This window comes from Hyaena hyaena, unplaced genomic scaffold, assembly GCF_003009895.1.
Source record: "Hyaena hyaena isolate Hyena2069 unplaced genomic scaffold, ASM300989v1 scaffold_111, whole genome shotgun sequence".
NCBI lineage: Eukaryota > Metazoa > Chordata > Mammalia > Carnivora > Hyaenidae > Hyaena > Hyaena hyaena.
The window spans coordinates 1,551,773-1,574,206 of record NW_024080743.1 but is presented as its reverse complement, the minus strand read 5'-3'; the positions used below and the strand labels follow the sequence as shown (position 1 = coordinate 1,574,206).

The 22,434-nt window shown below is 41.5% G+C and overlaps 1 protein-coding gene across 3 annotated transcripts in view; it reads left to right on the top strand.

The window, feature by feature from the left end:
• The window catches only part of TGFBR3 (transforming growth factor beta receptor 3), a 208,871-nt gene that overhangs the window by 71,254 nt on the left and 115,183 nt on the right, over positions 1-22,434 (top strand). For all 3 annotated transcript variants that reach the window (XM_039236461.1, XM_039236462.1, XM_039236463.1), the window contains one exon: positions 16,893-17,077. In XM_039236461.1, the coding sequence (XP_039092392.1) occupies positions 16,893-17,077 (185 nt within the window). The remainder of the gene's footprint in view (positions 1-16,892; positions 17,078-22,434) is intronic.

Sequence of the window (22,434 nt, the reverse complement as noted above, 5' to 3'; positions counted from 1 at the left end):
AGGGGAGGGTCAGAGAGAGAGGGAGACACAGACTCTGAAATAGGCTCCAGGCTCTGAGCTGGCAGTCAGCACAGAGCCCGACGCGGGGCTCGAACCCACGAACCGCGAGATCATGACCTAAGCGAAAGTCGGATGCTTAACCGACTAAGCCACCCAGGCGCCCCTCATGTAAATTCTTAAGGTCTGTTATTGTCTGTTGTGAGCTGTCTTTTTTTTTTTTGAGAGGGAAGGTGGGATGGTGAGGAGAAAGGATGTGCTTTTCTACTGATTTTTCATATATTTATTGGTAGTATTTTTGTATTCGTACAGGGGTTCCTGACTTAAAAAAAAAAAAAAAAAAAGCTTTCAAATGCATGATCTTATTTGTTTCCTAAAGCCCTGGAGATTAGCCAGGATAAGTATCATCCCTGTTTTAAAGATGAGAAAACTAAGGCTCAGGAAAGTGATAGGTGTTTAGTGTAAATGGAGTTGTGACCCAGACACGGTTGGACCAAGACTAAAGTGAATGAGAATTACATATGGGCTTTTCCTTTCCGGAACGTACATGGATGGAACCCCTGTTCGGTGTCATTTGCTGTGTTGGATGTGGACTCAGAAATAAACTGATTTTAGATTGGTATAGTAGAGGTTCTTAGAGTTGTGGGGGGTGGTTCCTGGGTTAGCTTTGTTTAAGGAAATAATGTTTTTAGCATGGAGGAGGTGGTGAATTTACAAGACTTTATGTTACAGAACTGTAGCCAGATGTATGTTTACTTTTGTGAGTGCCTGTTTTATTTGCTGGTTTATCCATTCCTATGCATTAGGATAGAAAAATAAATATAGTTCTGTTTTGGCTCCCTAAAATAGTTTTTATATTTTCTGGAATTTCCTCACTTATTGTCTTTAATATTCCAAAGTTTTATTATGACTCATTTGGGCCATGCAATAATAGAAGAAGTAGGAGTAGGCCTGTTTGAAGAGGCTCATTAAGTAATTTGGGGGAAATATATTTTTGAAGCCTGTAAATGTTAATTTTGTTCTTGGGCTTGAGATTCATTTCATGAGTGTCAGTTCTGCATGTTTTTGTATGTTTTGGATGAGAGAGGGTGAAAAGTTAGGAGTTAAAAGAGCATCGTTTAATTTTTCTCCTTGGCTCAAATATGTAGTTTTACCATAAACTGCTGAAAGCTTCCTGTTCTTGTTTAATAAAAAAGTGCACTTCCATTCATTGTTTCCATGTAACTTCCTATGCTTTTTACAATTAAAAAAAAGGTCAAAATTTAGGATAAATTATGAGTTATCTCTGGGGCAAAGAAACCCTATTTCATTTAAGAAAAGAGCTTTACAAAGTGCGCCTCTCTGAGTCTGGCCCTGAGATAGTCCTAAGTATATGCCTTTTTAAAACTTTTTTTTTATTTTTTAAAATTTGATCAGAGTTTGCAAGGAGTGCAGTCTGACCCATACTTCTAACTAACCTCAGAAGGCAGGGAAGATTCTGTGTCATGATTTGATTTTAGAAAGCTGCAGATCATATCACTGTTCTGGAGAGGGGCTCTTTGAGTGGCTTTGTGTGTTTTCTTTCTGACATGGCATGTCCAGCCTACAGCCTGCCCTGCACTGTATTGTACACAATAGATCATTTGTACTGACTTGAAAACAGGGACCACTGGTAGCAGTGTCTGGTCGCAGTGACAGTGTCCACTAGCACTGGTGGGAGAATGAAGGTAGGAAGGAATAGTGATTACAGATTCCACTGAGGAACTGCAGTGTAGAAGAATATGCAGATGTTGCTAAAATTGTAATTAATCTGGGATGTGTGGGTCAAATATGTGTTCATCCTGAAAACTAAAAAAGAGGGGGAGACACCATGAGACTCTTTCTTTCTCCTTCCTTCCTTCCTTCCTTCCTTCCTTCCTTCCTTCCTTCCTTCCTTCCTTCCTTCCTTCATATGCATATGTGCGTGCGTGCGCACACACACACACACACACACGAGACCTAGTCATCTATTTGCTTTTTCCTCCTCTTAAAAAGATAATATTTCTAAAATGCTTGAAGCCCTAGAGCAACAGAAGAGTAGGACCTTTAGCACAGTTTTTGTGTGAACTCACTTCCCAGCAGTTCACCCTTAGTGCATATACTTTACTTCTTTGATAGCTTGCCATTCATCAGTGTCACTAACATTATTGCTAATATTGTCACTAATGTTACATCGTGTCACTTTTACAGTAGGTTTGTGCATCCATAGCACATAAAGGAAACCAAAGTATTTGGTGAGTTACAAGGAAGATAGGTGTCAGAAGTCCATAGAGGTTACTCTGTAGGTGGGACGGCCCTCGTCCAAGCTTGTTGACTTAGAATTGTGTGTAAAAGATGACGTGTGATGCACTTGGGGCAGAGAGACAGACCTGCAGCCAGATGAGGAAAACAGAAGTATAAAAAGTATAGGAAGAATTATATAACACAAATATGGGACCATTTGGTGTAGGGACAAAAACTGAAACACCATAGCAAAGTTTAATATCCAGTAATTAGTATTCCATAACGAGGACCCTGAGTCCTCAAAAAAATTAGTAAGTACTATACAGGATGCTCAAAATATGTAAGGTGGCTAGGAAATAACTCTGTATGTAGAAAATTTTAGGTAGATTTCCCACAAAAAGAACTTAAGTCACTTTCTTGAAAGGAGTAAAGCCTGACTTATTTGGAAGATTTGCTTATGTGGGATATCTCATTCCTAGTCAGTGCTGAATAAATGAGGCATTTATTGTGTGGTGGTAAGGTGATTCTTTGGGCCAGATGAAGTAAGGTGGGAAGAAAGGAATAGAATATAAAATACTGGGCAAAGGAATTAATTATTACTTTAAATAATGGATGAAGCTTTGGTACATTTTTCTGTGCAAATCTTGAAACAAAGTCCTTTTTGTTTGAGGAATTGGCATGCAAAGGATTTCATTTTCAAATTGACCATTTGAAAGTATTAGAGCTTGTCTCCACGTGAGAAAGGTGAATTCCCTCTGGCAGAATGGTTTCCGAAGGTTCACTTGGGAGGAAAAGAGAGGAGCTAGTTGATCCAGAGTGGAAAAACACCGAAGAAAAGTTTCCCCCTAAAGAACACACAGATTTCCGAAAAACAGAAATTGCTTTGATTGAATATGACAAACTTAAAAAAAAAAAAAAAGTCAAGCTTTGAAGCATCCTATGACACATCTGTTTTGAAAGGTTGCTTTGTCAGATACAGATGTGTGTTTGACAGTACTTTACTGTGTGTGAAGCTTTGTTATGAGCATGCTCAGTAGGTGGTTCTTCTGAATAGGTATCTCTTTATCTCAGTTCTAACTTTTAGGGAGAGTTTATTGAACAGCAGTACAATTATTTCTTATATTTGTCTTTAGGTTGAACACAATTTGATTGAATCAAACCCCTCCCTTCTAGCATTTTGTTAAACTGATAATTCTGTTTAGAGTTTATATTTTCAGTAGTTGTTTGTTGACCCAGCATAGCAAAATCTAAAACTTTTTTTTGAGGATTCTTTTAATCTCCACAGCTTAACATGGGGCTCGAACTTGCAACCCCAAGATCAAGAGTCCCACACTCGGCTGACTGAGCCACCCAGGCACCCCCAGAATATGAAATTTTTGATTAACTGAATGGCGTTTGTTTTTTTTTTTTTAATTCAAGATCAGAAAATCCCCCAAATGCCTTTAGCAAACGAATGCCACTTTGTTCTTTGCCTTCATACATACATGGGTGTAAATTACTGGTTTAAAAAGTAAAAACAAAAAACAAACAGGCACAAAAAACCAACCAAACAAAAAAACCTTCTAATTCTAGAAAAGGATACTAGAGAGAACTGCACCCCTGAATGAACTTCACTATAGGTTGTATTTTCTCTATTTTTAATGAAGCCAAATAAGAAAAGTTATGTGCCTATGTTTTTTTTGCAAAATAACTCTTGAAATCACTGATCCTTGCATCATTATAGGCCTCTGAAATTCAGATTTAGGAAAAATATTTTCTTATCCAAAGAGCTGATTTGTTTCCTTTTTTTGAGATCTTGTAAGCATCACATTTTCTCTTTTACCTTGGCTACTGGGAAGCCCAGAACTAGGTGAGGTGTTCACATGAGGTAGTTTCCTTTAACTAAGTTCTTTGATGAGATTTCTCTTCTTTCATGGCCACTTTTCAGTTGATTGGCAACTTAGGTGGATTTCTATGCCCATTTAACATTTTTTATTATAACCCCCTCAGTTTCCTTTCCAGAAGTAGTTGAGTATATAAATAATAAAGGAATATATAGCATGACATTTTAGTTGGATCAGGAATTTTCTTTTTTAATTTTTTAAAATTTGAGTATGGTTGACACATATGGTTGACATATAATCCACACAGTAGATTAGGAATTTTCTAGGAGTAGAATCACTAAAACTGAGGGTATGGGTCAGACCTATCTTGGTACATTAATTTTGTATTTCTCAGACCAGAAGTCATGGCAGAACGTGTCTGAAAACTAGGAAGGATTGTAATAGAAGGACTTTTTATACCAAATAGTTTATACAGGCATACCTCAGAGATATTGTGGGTGCAGTTCCAGACCACTGCAGTAAAGCCAATATCGCAATAAAGCGAGTCAAATGAATTTTTTGGTTTCCCAGTGCATATAAAAGTTATGCTTACACTTTACTGTAGTCTGTTAAGTGTGCAATAGCATTATGTTTAAAAACCAAAGCACATACCTTAATTTTAAAATATTGCTAAAAGATGCTAGCCATCATCTGAACTTTCCATGAGTTATAATCACTGATCACAATTCATCATAAGAAATATAATAATGAAAAAGTTTGAAATATTAGAAGAATTAACAAAATGTGACACAGAGATACAGAGAGGGCAAATCCTGCTGGAAAAGTGCCTTTAACAGACTTGCTCAACCCAGGGCTGCCACAAACCTTCAATCTGGAAAAAAAAAAAAAAAGTACCTGTGATGGGGTGCCTGGGTGGCTCAGTCCGTTAAGCATCTACCTTTGGCTCTGGCTTCTTGAGATCAAGCCCCATATTAGGCTCCATACTGACAGTGCAGAGTCTGCTTGAGATTCTCTCTCTGTCTCTGTTTCTGTCTGTTTCTCTCCTTCCCTCTGCTTGTGCTCTCTTTCTCTCTCTAAAAATAATAAATAAACTTAAAAAAATAGTATATGTGAAGCACAATAAAACAAAGTGCAATATAATGAGCTATGCCTGTAGAGATCCCTTATGCCCTGTGGGTGATGGTGAAGGCACTGATGTACCTGGAACCCAGGTTCCTGTAAACTGATATTCCGTGATTCTTAATGCAAAAGGAGGTTGAGATAGGTGAAAAGGTACCCCCTCCCCCCACTCCAGGACACAGACCATAGCTGGAGAGATGGTAATAATTATAGTTGTATGATAATAAAAATGAGTTAATCCTATAAATTGTCTTATACGGACAGATACTATTATTTTTCTCATTGTGTAGATGAAGAATCAAAGACATGGGTGGTTAAGTAACTGCCCCAGGTTACAAAGCTAAAGTGTGGCAGGGCTGAGATACAAACCTGAGACACCAGCTTCATGGTCTGTAGAGAATTAGGGTTTTGGTTGTTTGAAGAATTCATCACCCAACCAGTTTTTGTGAGCACCTGTCCCATGCCGAGCACTGTGTCATGCTCCGGTATAGTTGGAGGATAAGCAAAAGAACCTTGCATGATCCTTGCCCTCATGGGGTTTCCAGCTAAGTAGAGGACATATAGACATATGCCCAAATAAATGAATGGGACACAAATGCCCCAATGGACTTATAACCCAAACTAGATATTGGCTAAAAAGGAAAAGTCTAATAGCTAGAACAGGTTTATGGAGTCTCTTAATTTAATCAGGCACAAAAATGTGGCTCTGGGCCAGGGCTCCTTAGTTGGGTACAGCCCTCTTGTTCCCTGGTCTACACGTAGTGGTCTTATCAGTGGCAGTGCTTGATTGGCCCATAGCTGCTGCAAACTCTGGAAACACCAGCTCCAGAGATTCTCCTGAACCTTTTAGCTTCACTCTGAAAGGAGAAACAAACTGCACACTGGTTGTTCGTCGATTTCTCTCCAGACTGTCAGCTCTGTTTCCCTCTTAACAGAAACACTTGAGCAGTGAGCTACCTGGCTAGAAGAAGGAATATGGTTTATTATTGTCATTGAGTTTGACATATACAATGATAATTGATAATTTGGCATTCATGTTAAACATTTCCTTCATGCCTTTAGCAATCAGTTGTGAGGGGTATCTGGGTGGCTCCTTCAGTTGAGCGTCTGACTCTTGATTTCAGCTCAGGTCACGATCTCATGGTTGGTGGGATTGAGCCCTGTGTCAGGCTTTGTGCTGTGGAACCTACTTGGGATTCTCTCTCTCTCCCTCTCTCTTTCTGCTCCTCCTCTACTCATGCATTCTCTCTCTCGCTCTCTAAATGAACAAACATTAACAAAACCCAAACATTTGTTTAGTGCCCTGATTATATATAAAATCCTTAAAGTAAATGTAATTCATGGCCCTGTTTGTACACATGGCTGTACTTTGGCATGGCCAAAACAAAAGTTGGTAGATTTTTCTTTTTACTCTCTTGTCTCTTATCTATAATCAGGACCAGTAGTTACAGGCTTTGATTCAGCTCCCCAACACTTATGATTTTCTCCATCAATCCTGACTATACCCCCACTTATAGCTTCTTTTCTTGCCACTTACCCAAACCCTGCACCCCAGCCCTACCTGAGGGCTCACCAGTCCCGAGAATGCTCACTGTAGCATGTTATGTCTTTGTGTTTCTGTGCACATCCTTACCTCTGTTTCTCCCATCTTTTTCTTTTTCATCAGACACCAGTTTGCTAGAGGTAAAAAAGAGAAAATCCATAAATCTTGTCTAAGGTCAAGCTGAGGTTTGACTGATGAATGGGTTTGGCAATGTGATCCCTCAGGGTTAATGACAGGCAGCTTTCCAGCCCTGTGAGTTCCACTTTGCCAGAAAATATTGCATTAGTAGGAATTAAAATATAATTTTTATTGCTTATGTGCCTAAATTGCATTTAATATTTTGAATCCAGATCAAGTATTTTTTTTCCTTTAATAAAGAAGTAGACTTTCTTTTAACAATTTTGTGTATCTCAGACTCACACAGGAGAAAACTGATTACATTTTCTTCCATCCTTCAAGTCTTCAGATTGGTTCTTGATCTCAGTGATAACATCCCATAAATTCTACTCTCTCCATAAATGAATACCGAAGGGGAGCTAGTGTCCTCTTTATTCCTAGGTTCCTTTAGATCATGTCAGAATAGGAACAGATGTACCATCTTATAGATCGAAAGTGAACAACAAGAAAGTCAGCAAAGATGATGCCAGATTACTCTCTGGATTTTGGAAATTCCCTGGAGGCAGAAACATGGACTGTTTTCACCTTTGGGAGTTACCCTTCCAGAATTTGCTCAGAGAACAGGAATTTTTACTCCAATACTGCAGTTTTATTTTAAATCTTTCCACTGTAATTCTTAGAAACAAGTTTTGGGGAGAAATGGCTAGGGAGTAGTATAAGAACATCTTATCTTAGTTATTTTAGTAATCATTCTAAAAGCTCAGAAAGAAAACATTTCAATGGAGAAGATATTTTCATTCATTTACTTCTCCTCCCATCAGGGGACTTTATGTCTCTAATAGTACTTGAAATTTGTAAAGCATTGGCATGTATTGTGTCTCATGATGTACGAGTCTCTCCTAAAGTAAGAGAGAGGGATTATGGGAAACTTCAAGACAAGGTCACACAACTAGTAAGCAGCAGATCTGGATTTAAAATGGCAGCTCTCACTGTTTCCTGGCCCAGTGCTCCTCCTCCATTAACCACTATGTCTCTAATATGGGGGTCCCTCTCTTGCTATGCCTAGTGGTGACTTCTGGAACATACTACCTCAGCTACCTGTTCTCTTCAGATCATAAAAAACAAAAGAATCCCACTGTCTCCCAGAACTGCATGAATCCCCTCTGATATTTGTTGGTTGTATAGCCGTATCTTACTCAAATGGAAGAGTGAGTGCCCTTTATAAACAGGGACTTCCCAGCACTTTGAGAATTTAAATTCTTTTTTTTAATGTTTTATTTATTTTTGAGAGAGAGAGAGAGAGAGAGAGAGTGCACGAGCAAGTGGGGGAGGGGCAAAGAGAGAGGGAAACAATCTGAAGCAGACTCCAGGCTCTGAGCTGTCAGCACAGAGCTCTACGCAGGGTTTGTACCCATGTACCCATGAACCATGAGATCATGACGTGAGCCGAGGTCAGTCCCTTAACCTACTGACACCCAGACGCCCTGAGAATTTAAATTCTTAAAGGCGCCCTGCCCTTTGTTTTCTTTTTGGACTTTTAAAAACACAACTTGAACACAGGAAATTCTTCAACATGGTTGTACCATGATTTGAACACATCAATATATAAATAAGCGTTGGCTTTTGACCCAACGCATTGGCAGTTGACTTCTTGGAAGAGGGCGAGTTCATCTAGTAGAAGATTTGGATTTACATACTCACTTGGAGGATGAAAGAAACTATGATAACACATACCTAAGGAGTTGTACTATAGAAAAATCTGTTGTTTTTTTCTGAGAAATACAGATGATAGGTTTCAGGTCACTAGAAACTCTTCTGCTTGTCTTTTTCCTACCAAGGACAAATTTTAGCCTTAAGCCAAGTTTTATTGTTGAAAAGCCTAGGGGGGGACTTTGGTAGAAGAGCCCCCTTTGGATATTAATGGTGGTACATTCCACAGCTCCATCCCCAAAGGGCTGTAGCTCAATGAGTTGTAATCTGAGATGGTATAAACACCAGCCTAGGCTGTGTACACAGCAGGCACTCTTGAGCTCAGGCCTTCCAGGTGTTTTTTCCTGGAGCTTTGTTTTGCATCATATCCTGGCATTTGTCACATTCCCTTGCATGAAGCTCACTTAGAGCCCGGCTGTGCTATTGGCTGAGAAATTATCTTGGGTGCCCTTTCCTACAGATTTTCGCATCCCATGGGGTTCAAAGGAATTTTCAGCTCAGGGGCAGAATAGATCCTGCAGTGCCCAGGCGCATAGTCTGTGGGAGTTTGTCCCTCTTCACAGCTGACAGCATTGCAGAATTCCCTATGGGACAATAACAGAAACCCTTATTAGCCAATGGTGTTGTTGGAATAAAATCTCCCCACTGCAATGTCTTGGTCCCAGGCTATAATGTTACCCTTCCATTCCCTCTGCATCTTTACCACTTTTTATTGCAGCTGAACACACGCTCCTCATTAGTGCCCTGGGTGATATGGGGAATCATTGTGCTGGAAATTATGTGCAATAGGTACCAGATGTTTGTGCCAACTTGGTATGCATTGGTATTTAAAATGCTTAAGGATCACATTTATTAAATGTGAAAATTACTTCTTGCACCACCCCCCAAAACAATAATTCCCCCACCCCCAATATTTTACTTCTTGTTGCGTGAGGTGTGATGATAATTTCTTTGGGGACAGATTAAATTTAAAGTGTATGCAGCAAATGCATCTGTTCCCAGATGCTTCGTCTGCATTGTGTCAAGCCTTAGGGCTGGCCTGCAGCCAGCGTGGGTGTGGGGGTTCTGTAACTGAGATTGGAATGCTGTGTTGTAGCTAAAGGACATAATGAAAGGGTGAGTCCATTTGCATTTTTTTCTTTAAGTGGAACTGGGAGTTTAGACATTGATGTTATAGCCAGATCTTAGGAACATTTCCCATGTGGGCAGATAAGCAAACATGAGTGAAAAAGAGGAAGACGGCATTTGGTAAAATGAGAAAGGAGCTTGTGCTTTCTCATTGAATTTATGAAGTCTTTTAAGTCGACTAAGCGGTTGCAAGTGCAAACCAAGCGGTCTGTTTTATCAAACATGAGTTAATGTGTATGTTTGGCCAGTGAGTCTGCTTGTTCATCAAGCACTGAGGTGAAGGACAGGAAAATGTAGGGGAGAAGCCGGCGGTGACTTACAGGAAGAGCTTAGACCTGGAGGCTGAGAGACCGGGTTCGAATCCTACCCTGCCCCCTATTGGTGGTGTTTGACCTTTGGCAAGTTACTTAGCATCTAGGGGTCCCTATTTCCACCACTCTAAAACGAGAGTTTTAACCCTGTCTTTACAGTGCTGCTATAAGGATTAGAAACAATACGTGCACAGTGTGTGACCCAGAGAGGTGCATGATAGCCGTGCGCATGAGGAATTAAACCCTGGCTTGTCACAGGAGGTAGAGGCCTAGGGTGTCACCATATGCTCCACAGTGTTGCCCCAGGTGGCCCAGCTGCTGAACCCAGGGCCCCGCTTTGTGAAGGAGGCCACTTGGTCTGGGCCACCTGTTGGGTTTCTCCACAGGGTTTACTTGAATCTGTGCTATCTTCAGATCAGTAAATGTTTTTAGTCAAGAGAAGTAGCATCTTGTGAGTGAATAGGGGCCATGGGTTTGTCCTGGTGGCTGAGGAGGGTATATTGAGAAGGAAAAACACAGTCCGATTCAGGGTATGAGAGAGGACAAGTCAAACAAAACACAACACCCAGCAGGATTTGGGGGAGATCAGATTGCTTGTGTAGCCAACAGAGAAGGATAAACTCAGCTTACGCTATCAGAGCAAGGGAAAGTTAGACTTCTTTGGGAATTACCCACAAAGGATCCTGGGCGGGGCAGATGCTAGATGCCTGGAATAAAAAGAAGTATCTAGATGGGGAGGCAACAGTGAGAAATGTCTCTGGAGGTGAGCCTGTCCGTGTGTTACTACTAAGAAGCACTCTATTGAAATACACCCTCAGCTTTGTGGCTTGCGACACGTTATAGTGGAAATTATATCTGTTCTATCCACATTACAGAGTTTCTGTGAGGCTTCAGATAAAGAAGATGTAAATGCCTTTTTTTTTTTTTTTTTTTTGGTAAAATGCCATTTAACTGTAAACATTGGTGCAAGGTGAACAGGAGTGTGTGTTTATGATATTGTTGCCTTTAGCCAGTGTTTCTTTCCCTATCACTTGTGCCCTGCTTGCCTCTTACTGTGGTAAAGTAGCTTTTGCTGTGCTGTTTGGCATCATCACAGAGCACGCTGCTCATTTGCCTCACGACTTTGGGGAAGAGAGAGCTCAGGGAAGGAAGGGCTGTGGGTTTCCAGGGGTGGCCACAAGAGAAACTCCCAGCCTTTTATGCTGTCATTCAGAGCCTGTCTGAGCAGCTCCCCAGCTCACAGGTCACCACGGAAGTGAGCAGATGACTCAGATAGATGGTTTCAGAACACATTTTCCTAGTTTCCAAGCATTTGTGACTATGAGGTGCTGCACTTGGGCCCTGTGGTGGCCGCCCTGTTAGCTTAGGCCTATGTGGCAGAGGTAGGGGGTGGGTCATACTCTTCCCAGGTGGAAGCTTTCCTCTGGATGTGGCTCTGGCCTTGTGTGAGCAGATGCAGTAGAAGCTGCTTTGAGGCCAGTTGGGAGAGACGGGAGGCCAGTTCCAAGAGACTTGCTGTGGTTTCAGGAGAGAGGCAGGAAAGCCTGTACCTGACCCAGAGGTGGCAGGAGGCTGGGGGCTTGCTGATGGCAGAGGGGAGCATTGTGCCACCTGGAGAGAAGAGCCTTGCGAGAAGAGTGTTTAGAAGGAGAGCACAAAAACAAGTTGGTGTTTCCTGCCTGCTGTGACATTTTGAGGGTGGGGAAGTCCCAGCCGGGATTTGATTCTTAGCAACCAAAAATGCCACCTCCTTCATCTCATGATTTATTCCACCCCCCACCCCCACCACCCTTATTATAAGGTGGAAGTTTTATCTACTAGGTAAAGAGTGAAAGGAAGAATTCCAGGATAGAGTCTCCTATTTGTATGAAATCCTTTTTTTTTTAATGTTAATTTTTGAGAGAGAGACACACACACAGTGCGAGCAGGGGAGTGGCAGAGAGAGAGGGAGACACAGAATCTAAAGCAGGCTCCAGGCTCTGAGCTGTCAGCACAGAGCCTGATGAGGGCTCCAACTCAGGAGCCGTGAGATCATGACCTGAGCCAAAATCGGACGCTTAACCAACTGAGCCACCCGGGTGCTCCTGTACGACATCCTTTGAGCATCTTGTGGTTCTTTCCCTTTCCTCTCCCACTCCCTTTCCTCATTAATATTTGACTGTGTACTGTATGCCAGATGTTTTGGAATACAGCAATAATCAGAATGATAGGGCTCCATTCTTCTGTGGTGTTTGCAGTCTTTGGGTGTATGTAGACATTAAACAAATCGTTGGACAAATAATTAAATAAGTATGACCACATGAATTGCAGTGAAGAGAAGTGAAGAGTACCATGCGAGTATTTAAAAATGTATACCTAATATAAGAGAAGTAAGAGAAGTTTTTTTGAGAGATCTGAAGAATGAGTAGGAATTTGCCATACCATGGCAGGGGAGAGGAACAGGAATGGTGGGAAAGTCTTCCTGGAGGACACCTTGTATGTGGAGTCTCTGGTGGGAAGAGGGTTGGCATTTTTGATGAAATAAAAAAGAGGTAGATTAAGCTGCAAGTGTCAGAAAACTCAAAATGATATTGGCTTGAAAAGAAGTTACATGTGTTCTATAAAAAGAAGTAATCCAAAGCTGATCAGTAGCTCCATGTTCATCAAGGAACTTGGCAGTTTCTGTCTTATTGCTTTGCCCCACTCAGCATGTTGTTTCCATTTTATGGCCCAAGATGGCTGCTCTGGCCTTACTCATCACATCTGTCTTCATGCACACAAGAAGGAGGGAAGGGGCACAACTCCTTCCCTTCAAAAAAATCTCTTGGAAATTGCATGTATCGCCTTTGTTTATCTCTTCTTAATCAGAATTTGGCTACATGGGGATACCTAGCTGCAAACATTAGCTCGGACTTCCAGTACAGTATTGAAAAGGAATGGTGAGAAGGGACATCCTTGCCTTATTCCTGATGCTAATGAGAAAGCTTCTAGTTTCTCATCATTAAATACGATGTTAGCTATAGGGTTTTTTTTTTTTCCTTTTTAACATATTCTTTATCCAGTTGAGGAAGTTCCTATCTGTTAGTTTGCTCAGAGTTTTATCATGAGTGACTATTAGATTTTGTCAAATGCTTTTTCTACATCTGTTGATAGGATAATATGATTTTTCTTCAGCCAGTTGGTAAGATGGATTACATCAATTGATTTTCAGACGTTATGGATCTGGGATGAATCCCATTTGGTTGTGGCACACATTTCTTTTTTACATTGTTGGATTTAGTTTGCTAATATTTTGTTGAGTATTTTTTCATCTGTGTTCATGAGGGATATTAGTCTTTTTCTTCTTTTGCAATAACTTTGCCTGGTTTTGGTATTAGGGTAATACTGACTTCATAGAATGAGTTAGGAAGCATTCCCTCTGCTTCTATCTTCTGAAAGAGATTATAGATAATAGGCATAATTTCTTCATTAAATGTTTGGTAGAATTTGCCAGTGAACCCGTCTAGATCCAATGTGTTTTTATGAAAATTTCACCATACAGAGACGTGAGCCCCAGAGGTAGGTGGGAGTGTCAGTCCGTGGGTGAGCTTACAACAGTTAAACTTAAGTGCATTAAACTTATTTTCCTTTTCTTTAAAATAGGGATAATACCAATTCCTTATGATGGTGTTCAAGGTTATACAGACCCAGCACTGCCGAGTCTGTAGTGAGCACTTAATAAATAGGAACAATTTATTTTTTACTATCCCAGATGGACATTGTGTATTCAGTTGTTGAAGCCACCATTCCTATATACTCTTAGAAAATAAGGATAGATAATTCCTAATTTCTTTGCTTTCTTGTTTTCTTTCTTTTTGGCTTCAAGGATAGCTTAATCATTTTTTTTTTTTTTTAGCTTAATCATATTTTGTAGCTTTTTTTAAACCTAAAGGAAAAAAATTCATTAAGGAACCTCAAAAACCAACTACTACTCTGGTGTATTTGATGGTCAGAGATGCTCTATATGGAGTGTGTTTAATCACATAATCTATATGGAGTGAGTCTTTGTGAAGTGCAGCTGGATCAGTTGATCAGAGTGTGCCCTGTGCATTCCTTTCTTTTGTCTTTGACCTTTGGCTGACTCCTATAACACCTGGCTGGAACTATATAGCCCATTAAGTGGGATCTTCCCTGCCCTGGACTCTGGCAAGATAGAAACCATAGATTCTAAGGTGAGGATTGCTTGTCCTTAGCACTGGGGGTGTCCCCTGATTCCCCTCCACCTTTAGGAAAGACTTTATCCTCTGATTTTTTCGCCAGTGAATTTTTGCTCTAGCCCTAGTGTGGTGATTTAAGGGAGATCCTAATGGGTAATGGTGGCATTGTAAGGAGGAGGGCAAGTCAGGCAGATTGCAGATGTGTTTCGGGTTGAACCACAGGCCATTTGGAGGTTTGCACATACATACAAACGTGGTGCTGGTGCTGAAGAGCTGGTTTTTTTGTTTGTTTGTTTGTTTTTTAGTTTTTCTCTGTAATCTCTATACCCATTGTGGGGCTCAAACTCACAGCCCCAGGATCAAGAGTCGGTGCCAGTCAGGTGCCCCATTTCCAGTTTTTATTTAAAGTCCAGTTAGTTAACATGCAGTGTAATATTAATTTTAGGTGTGCAATATAGTGATTCAACATTTCCATACAACACCCAGTACTCATCACAAGTGCATTCCTTAATCCCCTTCAACTATTTAAACCATCCCTCTACCCTGAAAAGCATTTTTATTTGTGCTCAATTTGTGATAATGGCAAATTCGCGGCAGGAGGCTATGAAACCAGTTCCCCAGAGTTGAGTGTGCCCAAAGGTGAGTAGGGAGTAGTAGGAGACTCAGGAGCTCTGGGGTGTGAGATATACCGACATCCCTGTGCAGCTGGTGAGGACTGGAGGGGAAACAGTAGTGGGGTACCTGCTCATACTGTCTGCCCTACATGGGGACTTCAGGGAATCCTGTCTAGTACCTGCTGCCTTTGCCACTTATGACATCTTCCTTCACCACCTCCGTTTCTCGGAAAGAGCTGGGCACAGAGCAGTACAGAGAGCTGCAGTGATTATTTGAGAAGGTACATACTTCATTTCAGACCAGACAATTATTATCAACCTAGATAATTTCCATGAGTTCTGAAATAGACTTGGCACACCAGGCAGGGTATCTGTTTATATAGTACAGCAGTGGGGGTGCAAGGTTGCCTGGTTCTGAACGACATTTGCATTTTTAATTTTGCACTGGGGCTGTAATCCTGGAGAGTACTTTTATTATGTATAAATCAGGAAGAACTCATTGGGAGTGCATTCAGCTCTTTTATCGGGTTCCACTTGGAAGGCTGTGATCAAGTCTCAGTCTCCTCAGGTGTCTAATGGAGACAGCCCCAAGCTTGCAGAGATGTATCATGGGTTCCTCCTCCTTCTTAAATGTCTCTCTCTGTCAATCCAGCCAGTGTGCAATGAGGCCCAAGTTGTACCTCACATCACTCTTTCCTACATGAACTCCTTACAGCCAAATCCAAGTCTGGGGAAATCCATTCTGGGGAGTGGTGCCCCTAATCACCAGTCAGGGAGGGGACATTTTTTTTTTTAAAGCCCAGTGATTCCCTTCACAAATATTTTTTTGAGCATCTTCTACATGCCAGATACTGTGATGGGTGCCGGGGACACAAAGATGAATAGCCCACAGTTTGTGTGGGGGGTGGGGGGCGGTTCATACTGTACTAGCAGGGACAGATGTATATACACTGGTGGTTACAGTGTAGACAATGAAGCCGCAGAGATGGGCAGAGAAATTATGAGAGGACAGAGGAAGAGTACCTCCCTCAGCTTGGGGTGTTTGTTGTCGGGGCAGTGTCAGAGTGGAAGAGGAATTTGGGTAAAGGAAACAAACTTGAATAGAGGCATGGAGTTAAGAAACATGGTATCTTTGGAGAACTGTAAGCCAGTTGGGGTTGCTGGGCAGGGAGGGATGAAGCTGGAGAGAGTGGAAAGGACCGATCAAGAAAGGCCTTGTGTGTCTGGCTGAGGAGCTTCATAGACCAGCAGTCCTTAAGGGACAGGACATGCCCACAGAGATGGGAGGGGCAGGCGTTCATATTGGGAATAACCATCCTGTTGAGCACCTTGGGTGACGTGGGTGGTGCTTGCATGGAAGGTGGCTTCGAGAGCTGGATACCAGAATCTCTTTTTAGGAAGATCTACAGTTGTCTAGAGGCAGAGCTGATGAGGACCACAGAAGGGAGAGCTGAGTAGGAATGGATGTTAGGATTTAAGTTTTGATGATTAGAGGAAGGGAGAATGAGGAAGCAGGAGCCAGGTATGTCCAGGGTTCTACTTTTCCTATTTGAAGTTCTACTCATACATTTCTCCCAGTCTCTTGGGAGGATTTTTCTGACCTCTGCCCCCAATTACCCCTGCTCATTATATCTTGCTTTGTATTGTTTTTAAGTTTGTTTCGCTCTCTAAGAAGGGGGGAGTGCTTAAAAAGTTGGGACTGTATCTTATACTTTATGGTGCAGTTTTAGGTGTTTAATATTATTTATGCATACTATTATTGGGCTTTAGGCAATTTATTCCATTTACTTCTGGTTTTCTTCTAAAAGAGGAAGGAATTGAACACAGATGTCAAACAGGAGGTTTCCTCCATCCAGAGGAATACATTTGTGACTTGTGTATCTAAAAGGGAATTGAAATAATCAGATACACATCAAAATCATCTAAAAGGAATTTAAGATGTTGGGGTTTTAGAATAGGCTAAGCTTTTTTGCCACTTAGTTCTGGAAAGAACTTAACCTGGAAAGTTTCCTCTGGTGCGTTGGCAGTGGCTTGATCATCCAGGATAATTAATTTAACTGTAGCACAATTAATTGCTGTTTCTGAGGGGTTTGCGTTTGTGATTCTTTCTGCAGATCCGGAGCCTGGGACCCAGTGTGAGTTGTCGCCTGTCAACGCCTCCCATCCTGTCCAGGCGTTAATGGAGAGCTTCACTGTCTTGTCGGGGTGTGCCAGCCGAGGCACAATGGGGCTGCCGCAGGAGGTGCACGTCCTGAACCTCCGTGCTGCTGACGCAGGGCCCGACCAGACTCAGAGAGAGGTAGGCGCAGGTGCCATCCTTCTACTCGCTGCCCCTCTGAGTTTGTAAAGATACTTCTCTTTTTCTCCATTCTGGGTTTAGCAAGGATGCTCATGTGTGAACATAAGTGGGGAAGAGGGGACACAGTGTACACTCAAGAGAAGGATTTCCAATAACAGATTGCTCTCTAGACTGGGCAAGTCTAGGACTTCATTCTGGAGAGATTTTTCAGCCTTGTAACTTTCCTGGCTGCCCGTATTGGAAAGAATGTCTTAAGAACGTCGTCTTCTAAACATGGCTGTGAAAAAATAAGTTGCCATTTTCTGTAATTGTAAAATGTCTTTCTCATCTCCTCCTGTGTACCTGGCTTTTTTCTTTCTTTGCTTTGTCTTATGAACCTGCTGCCTCTGCAGAATGAGTCGGTAGAACACTCTGTAATAAAGATGGCAGCACTTCCTTATGCTACCTACGCAGCTTCTCGAAGGTAGTGCTGGTCTAGGTGATGGTGATGAGCCAGGCTCATAGTGACACAGTATTTCATCTGTCCTCAGCACTATATGAAGCACTTATACCTTAGCCTATGAAGTCCTGTTATTATCCTGCTTTTACACGTGACAGACAGGTGCAAGATAAGTCACTTAACATAAGGTCATCACTGTAAATGAAAAATGGCCTCCTCTTTCCTGTGGCTCAGAAATTACCTAGTTTGTGGGTAATGGTCGTCATAATTGAATATAACACACAGCTGCCATTCTTTCAGTATTTAAGCTTCCGTGTGTTAGAAATGTTATCAATCACGTATTATCCCTCCAGGCAGAGAGAAACCACAGTAAATCCTGATCACAGCAAAGTGTAGGAAAACTAATGCAGAATGGAATTTATCTTTGAGTTTTCTTCTGGTCAAGGAAATTAATTTCCAGAACTATTTGTTTATGTGCCTCAACCACTCTGCCTTTTGCGGAGAGTAGGAATAGGAGAGGTGAGGTGTCCAGAAGGAAAAGCAAGCTGATTTTAATCTCATGAAAGTGTGCAGAGTTGGCTCATTTCAAAGACAAATCATCTAACCTTTTCAGCTACATTGGAAATTATTGTTAATACACTTGGTTGCTTGCCATTGTTGCTGCAACACATATTTCAGGTCAGATTTCTTTATCCTAGCAATGTGTCTTTAATTCTTAACTTATGGGGGAGATTTGTGGTGGGAGGGAAAGGAGGAGGAGGAAACGCAGTTCCTATGAAGCGTTGCTGACTCCAGCAATTCTTTAGCAGCAATAATTACTCATTTTATATGTGCTCTCTCAGAGGAACTAAGAAAGAAAAGAAAGTTTGAGCTATTACAGAAGCAGCAACAGCAGAAATTCTGGATGTTAAATTGTGCGGTACACTTGTTGACTCTTAAAATAGATTCCAATAAGACGATTGAAGCAAAAGAAAAATACCTCCAGGAATGACAGCAGATTTCTTCCACACTTGCATTTACTACATTAGATTAAAATGTTCATGGCAGTACTGAGGATATGTAAAACTAGCTGGCATCCAGGGACATGGTGTGTTCAGTGCGGGAGTAAAGAAATGGGGCCTACAGGGGATGGTTTCCAGAATCTGTTTAAAAACCTAAACATTACTCTTCTTTTTTCAGTATTTGTATAGTATATGTACATGTATGACTTGGGGTTAGTGATTTGAAAATATTTTGAGATGAGGCATCTGAGGGAAATTGTATTCTTTCTTTCTTTGGGGACTTTTTAAGAATTAGATGGTTGCAGGTCCGTCCTTTTTGAAAACAAGATGTTGGGATATGTGACCTTTGGAAATTCTGTCTGGCACTGAGTTGCTCTTGTATAGCAGACCCTTGGAGTATTTTATGTATAGCGTGAGTGAAGAGTATAACATCAGAGTGGTTGGGGCACGAGAGAATGAAAAGAGAGAATTAAAAGAGATTGTTGATGGGGGTGGAGAAATATTAAACCTCTCATCTTCTTCATGACTATGCAGCCACGCAGTTTTTAAATGATTTGAACTGTATGACTGAGCAATTCCACTTCTCTAAGTACATACCCAAAAGAAATGATAACATGTGCCCACACAAAAACTTGTCCCCAAATGTTTATGGCAGTGTTATTCGTATTAGTTAAAGAGTGGAAATAACCTGAATGTCCATCTAGTGACGAATGGATAAATAAATTGTGGTCGATCCACCCAATGAAGTGTTACTCACTAATAAAAAAGGAATGAAGCGCTGCCGTGTGCTGCCGTGTGGATGCACCTTGGAGACATGATGCTAAGTGGAAGAAGACAAGGAAGACCGACACAAAAGACAGACATATATTGTATAAATCCATTTATATGAAATGTCCAGAATAGGCAGATGTATAGAAAACAAAGTAAAGTAGTGGTTGCTGAGGGCTGAAGGGCAAAAGAGAGAAATGGGGGTTGACCGCTAATGAGTACAGGGTTTCTTTTGGAGGGACAGAAATGTTCCAAAATTAAGTTGTGGTGATGGCTTCACAATTGCATATGAATATACTAAATGCCACTGATAAATGTGAATATACTAAACCTGTTGGATTGCACTTTAAATGAGTGAATTGTATGCTATGTGAATTTTATCTCAGTACATTCAACTTGGTAATATTGTAATTAGCCTATAAAGTTTACCTTAACTATATTCACTTTTTAAAAAACCAAGATTGCTTACTCCCTCAACCTGAAGTGACCTAACTGTTGTTCTCACTGGATAACTTAGTTTTTATAGGTATCATGTGGCCTGTGCTAAAAATCACAGCTGATCTGTTTTTGGGGTAACAGTGGGAGGACCACAGGTAGCCTTTGTGCACATCTCTGCTGAATAGTGAAGGCAGATACTTGTCAAAATATACTCACTCCAAGGTGTAATTGACCTTGATTCTGATGACCGAGCTAGTTGTTTTTCACCAGGTCCCCCTTAAATTACTAAATCATCTCTTTCCCCCAGCTTGTTCTTGGTGCAGGATCAGCACTAAGATCCATTATAAATCAACCCTTCTCTAACATTTTGTTAAATTCCTACCTCCCAGGCATCTTAAGGTTCTTCAGCTGAGGAGAGGCTGCTGCTTTTCCTGTGTGGAGGAGGTGACAGAGCCCTACACCTGGAAGTAATAACCTCAGGTTGACAAGATTTGGGGAAACAGTTACGTTTAAGTTAGAGAAACAATTTTATAGGCCAGCAGAGAATTTGTATCTGAAATTCGCTTGTTACAATAATGTATACAAAGCCTTCTGTAGCAAAGCACTGCTTTGCCATTGGCCTCCTTGCTGGGTTCTCCTCAGGACAGTGCAGAGACCTATAATTGTATTTTTCATCTGAGACCACACCTCTCATTTGTAATCATTGGTTTGGAAACAACAGGCCTGGAAGTGAACAGGAAACTTGAAAAAGACTCTCTGGTGACAGAGAAGGGCAGAAGACAGTAAACAGCCTGGAGAGATCAGTTTTGTCTTTAGAAATATGTGGACACCGGTGTCATAATTTTCATCCTATGAAAAGGGGCTCTTGCTCTTTGACTTCAAAGTAAAATGCATACGTCCCCCTGCCAGAGTTTGGGCCCTTAGGGTGTTTCCTCATTTGAGAAGGGTTATAGCACCGCCAGAGGCTTGTTTACAGTAACATACTTTCATTAGTTGCTGGAATGGCAACAATTTTGATTCCTCTCATCTAATTTTTATTGTGACCTGCTTTTATGTGGTGATGTGTCTTTTCTATTTCCGATTTTCCTAATTGCCTGTTTACTATGAAAAGCTGCTAGGGTTAACCCCTAGTTAGCATCACCTATGTCTATAAAACACATGGTGTCTAAACTTATATATTTCTCTTGCCATTAAAGCAGTAACCAATAATGTCCGCGCCAATAACTGGCTGCGTGGAGGAAAGATCTGGAAGGCTCCATTGTCATGGGAAAGAGACCAGATTTAATAACTTTATCCCTCAGAAAGTTCAGAACCGTTCATACTTTCATGTATTTGCTTATTCTCTGCCTCATTCCAAAGAAAGGATTTAGGATGGGCTTACAATAGACATCTCAACAGTGTAAGCTGAAATGCAGGATGACAACAAAGCAAAAAGGAAAGCATAGTTGTTGGCTGAATGGGTTAATGTGGTTGGTATGGTTGAGTATGACATTTGGATCCACACATCTTGGCAGGCGGGGCCAAATGGGATGTGTGGTTAATCACACGTGCGGCTCTAAGTCATTTTCACTTTGTACCTTCTTGAGGACTGTAGCATAAAGTTGTTCCTTCCTGTTTTTGTTTTTGTTTTTTAAATAATGTTTATTTATTTTTTAGAGAGAGTCAGAGCGTGAGCAGGGGGAGGGGCAGAGAGAGGGAGACATAGAATCTGAAGCAGGCTCCAGGCTCTGAGCCTGACACAGGGCTGGAACTCAAGAACCGTGAGATCATGACCTGAGCCGAAGTCGTATGCTTAACCAACTGAGCCACCCAGGCGCCCCTCCTGCTTCTTTTTGAGGGCAGGAAAGGCCACAGTTGGGAGAAAGAGAAGGAAGTAAGCACATCTATCTGAAATGCTAACTGTTCTGCTTGCTTCTTAACATTTCCTGTACCACCGAGTTACAATAACAGCAACGATCGTGGTGGCGGTGAAGTGCCTGCTCGGGGCCAGCCACTTCCCCGATGCTCGTATTATCTCTGCTGGGTCCTCACTGTCACCAGGCAAAGGAGCGAGGCTTAGGGAAGCAGTGGAGGATACTGGGTCGGTTGGACTCTTGCAGCCCAAGCTTTCCCCATTCTTCCCATCCACTTCCTTCCTGTCTTCCACTCTTACCTTGTTCCTGGCTCTGAAACTTGCTGTCCACTTTGACTCTACCTGTAGGGTGAGCCAGCTGATCTCCTATTGGGGGTTTGGGTTTCCTACATAGGCTGATGACAGCTCATCCCAGGGCCCCCAGTCCCTTTTCATTCCCTTCTTCTGGCTTTGGGGCAGTATTAAGGTTAGTCTCTTGTTGTCTTTTTTCCTCTCTCATTTAGAAGGTTATCACATCAGATGTTAGTAATTCTAAAATGCAAGGAGCTGGGGAGCCCTTGCACTCTACATGGCCATTAATGGTCACACCAAATGCCACCTCCCATCTGTCCTTAATAGTTATTTTCTCCCCTCCCTCCCCCCATAAGGCTTTCAGCTGCCTTCACAAAAGTAACCCACCTGTTCTCTCCTTGCAATCCATGACTTCTTGCGAGTGATTTGTTTGAACCATGTGATAAGGGAGAATGAACAAATTAAAGGATTCTTCCTGCTATGAATGAAATGGGCGAGCTTTAGCCTGTGAACTTTGACATCTGATTTGACATCTTTTTTACTTACTTTGAGGAATGTGGCAGTCCAG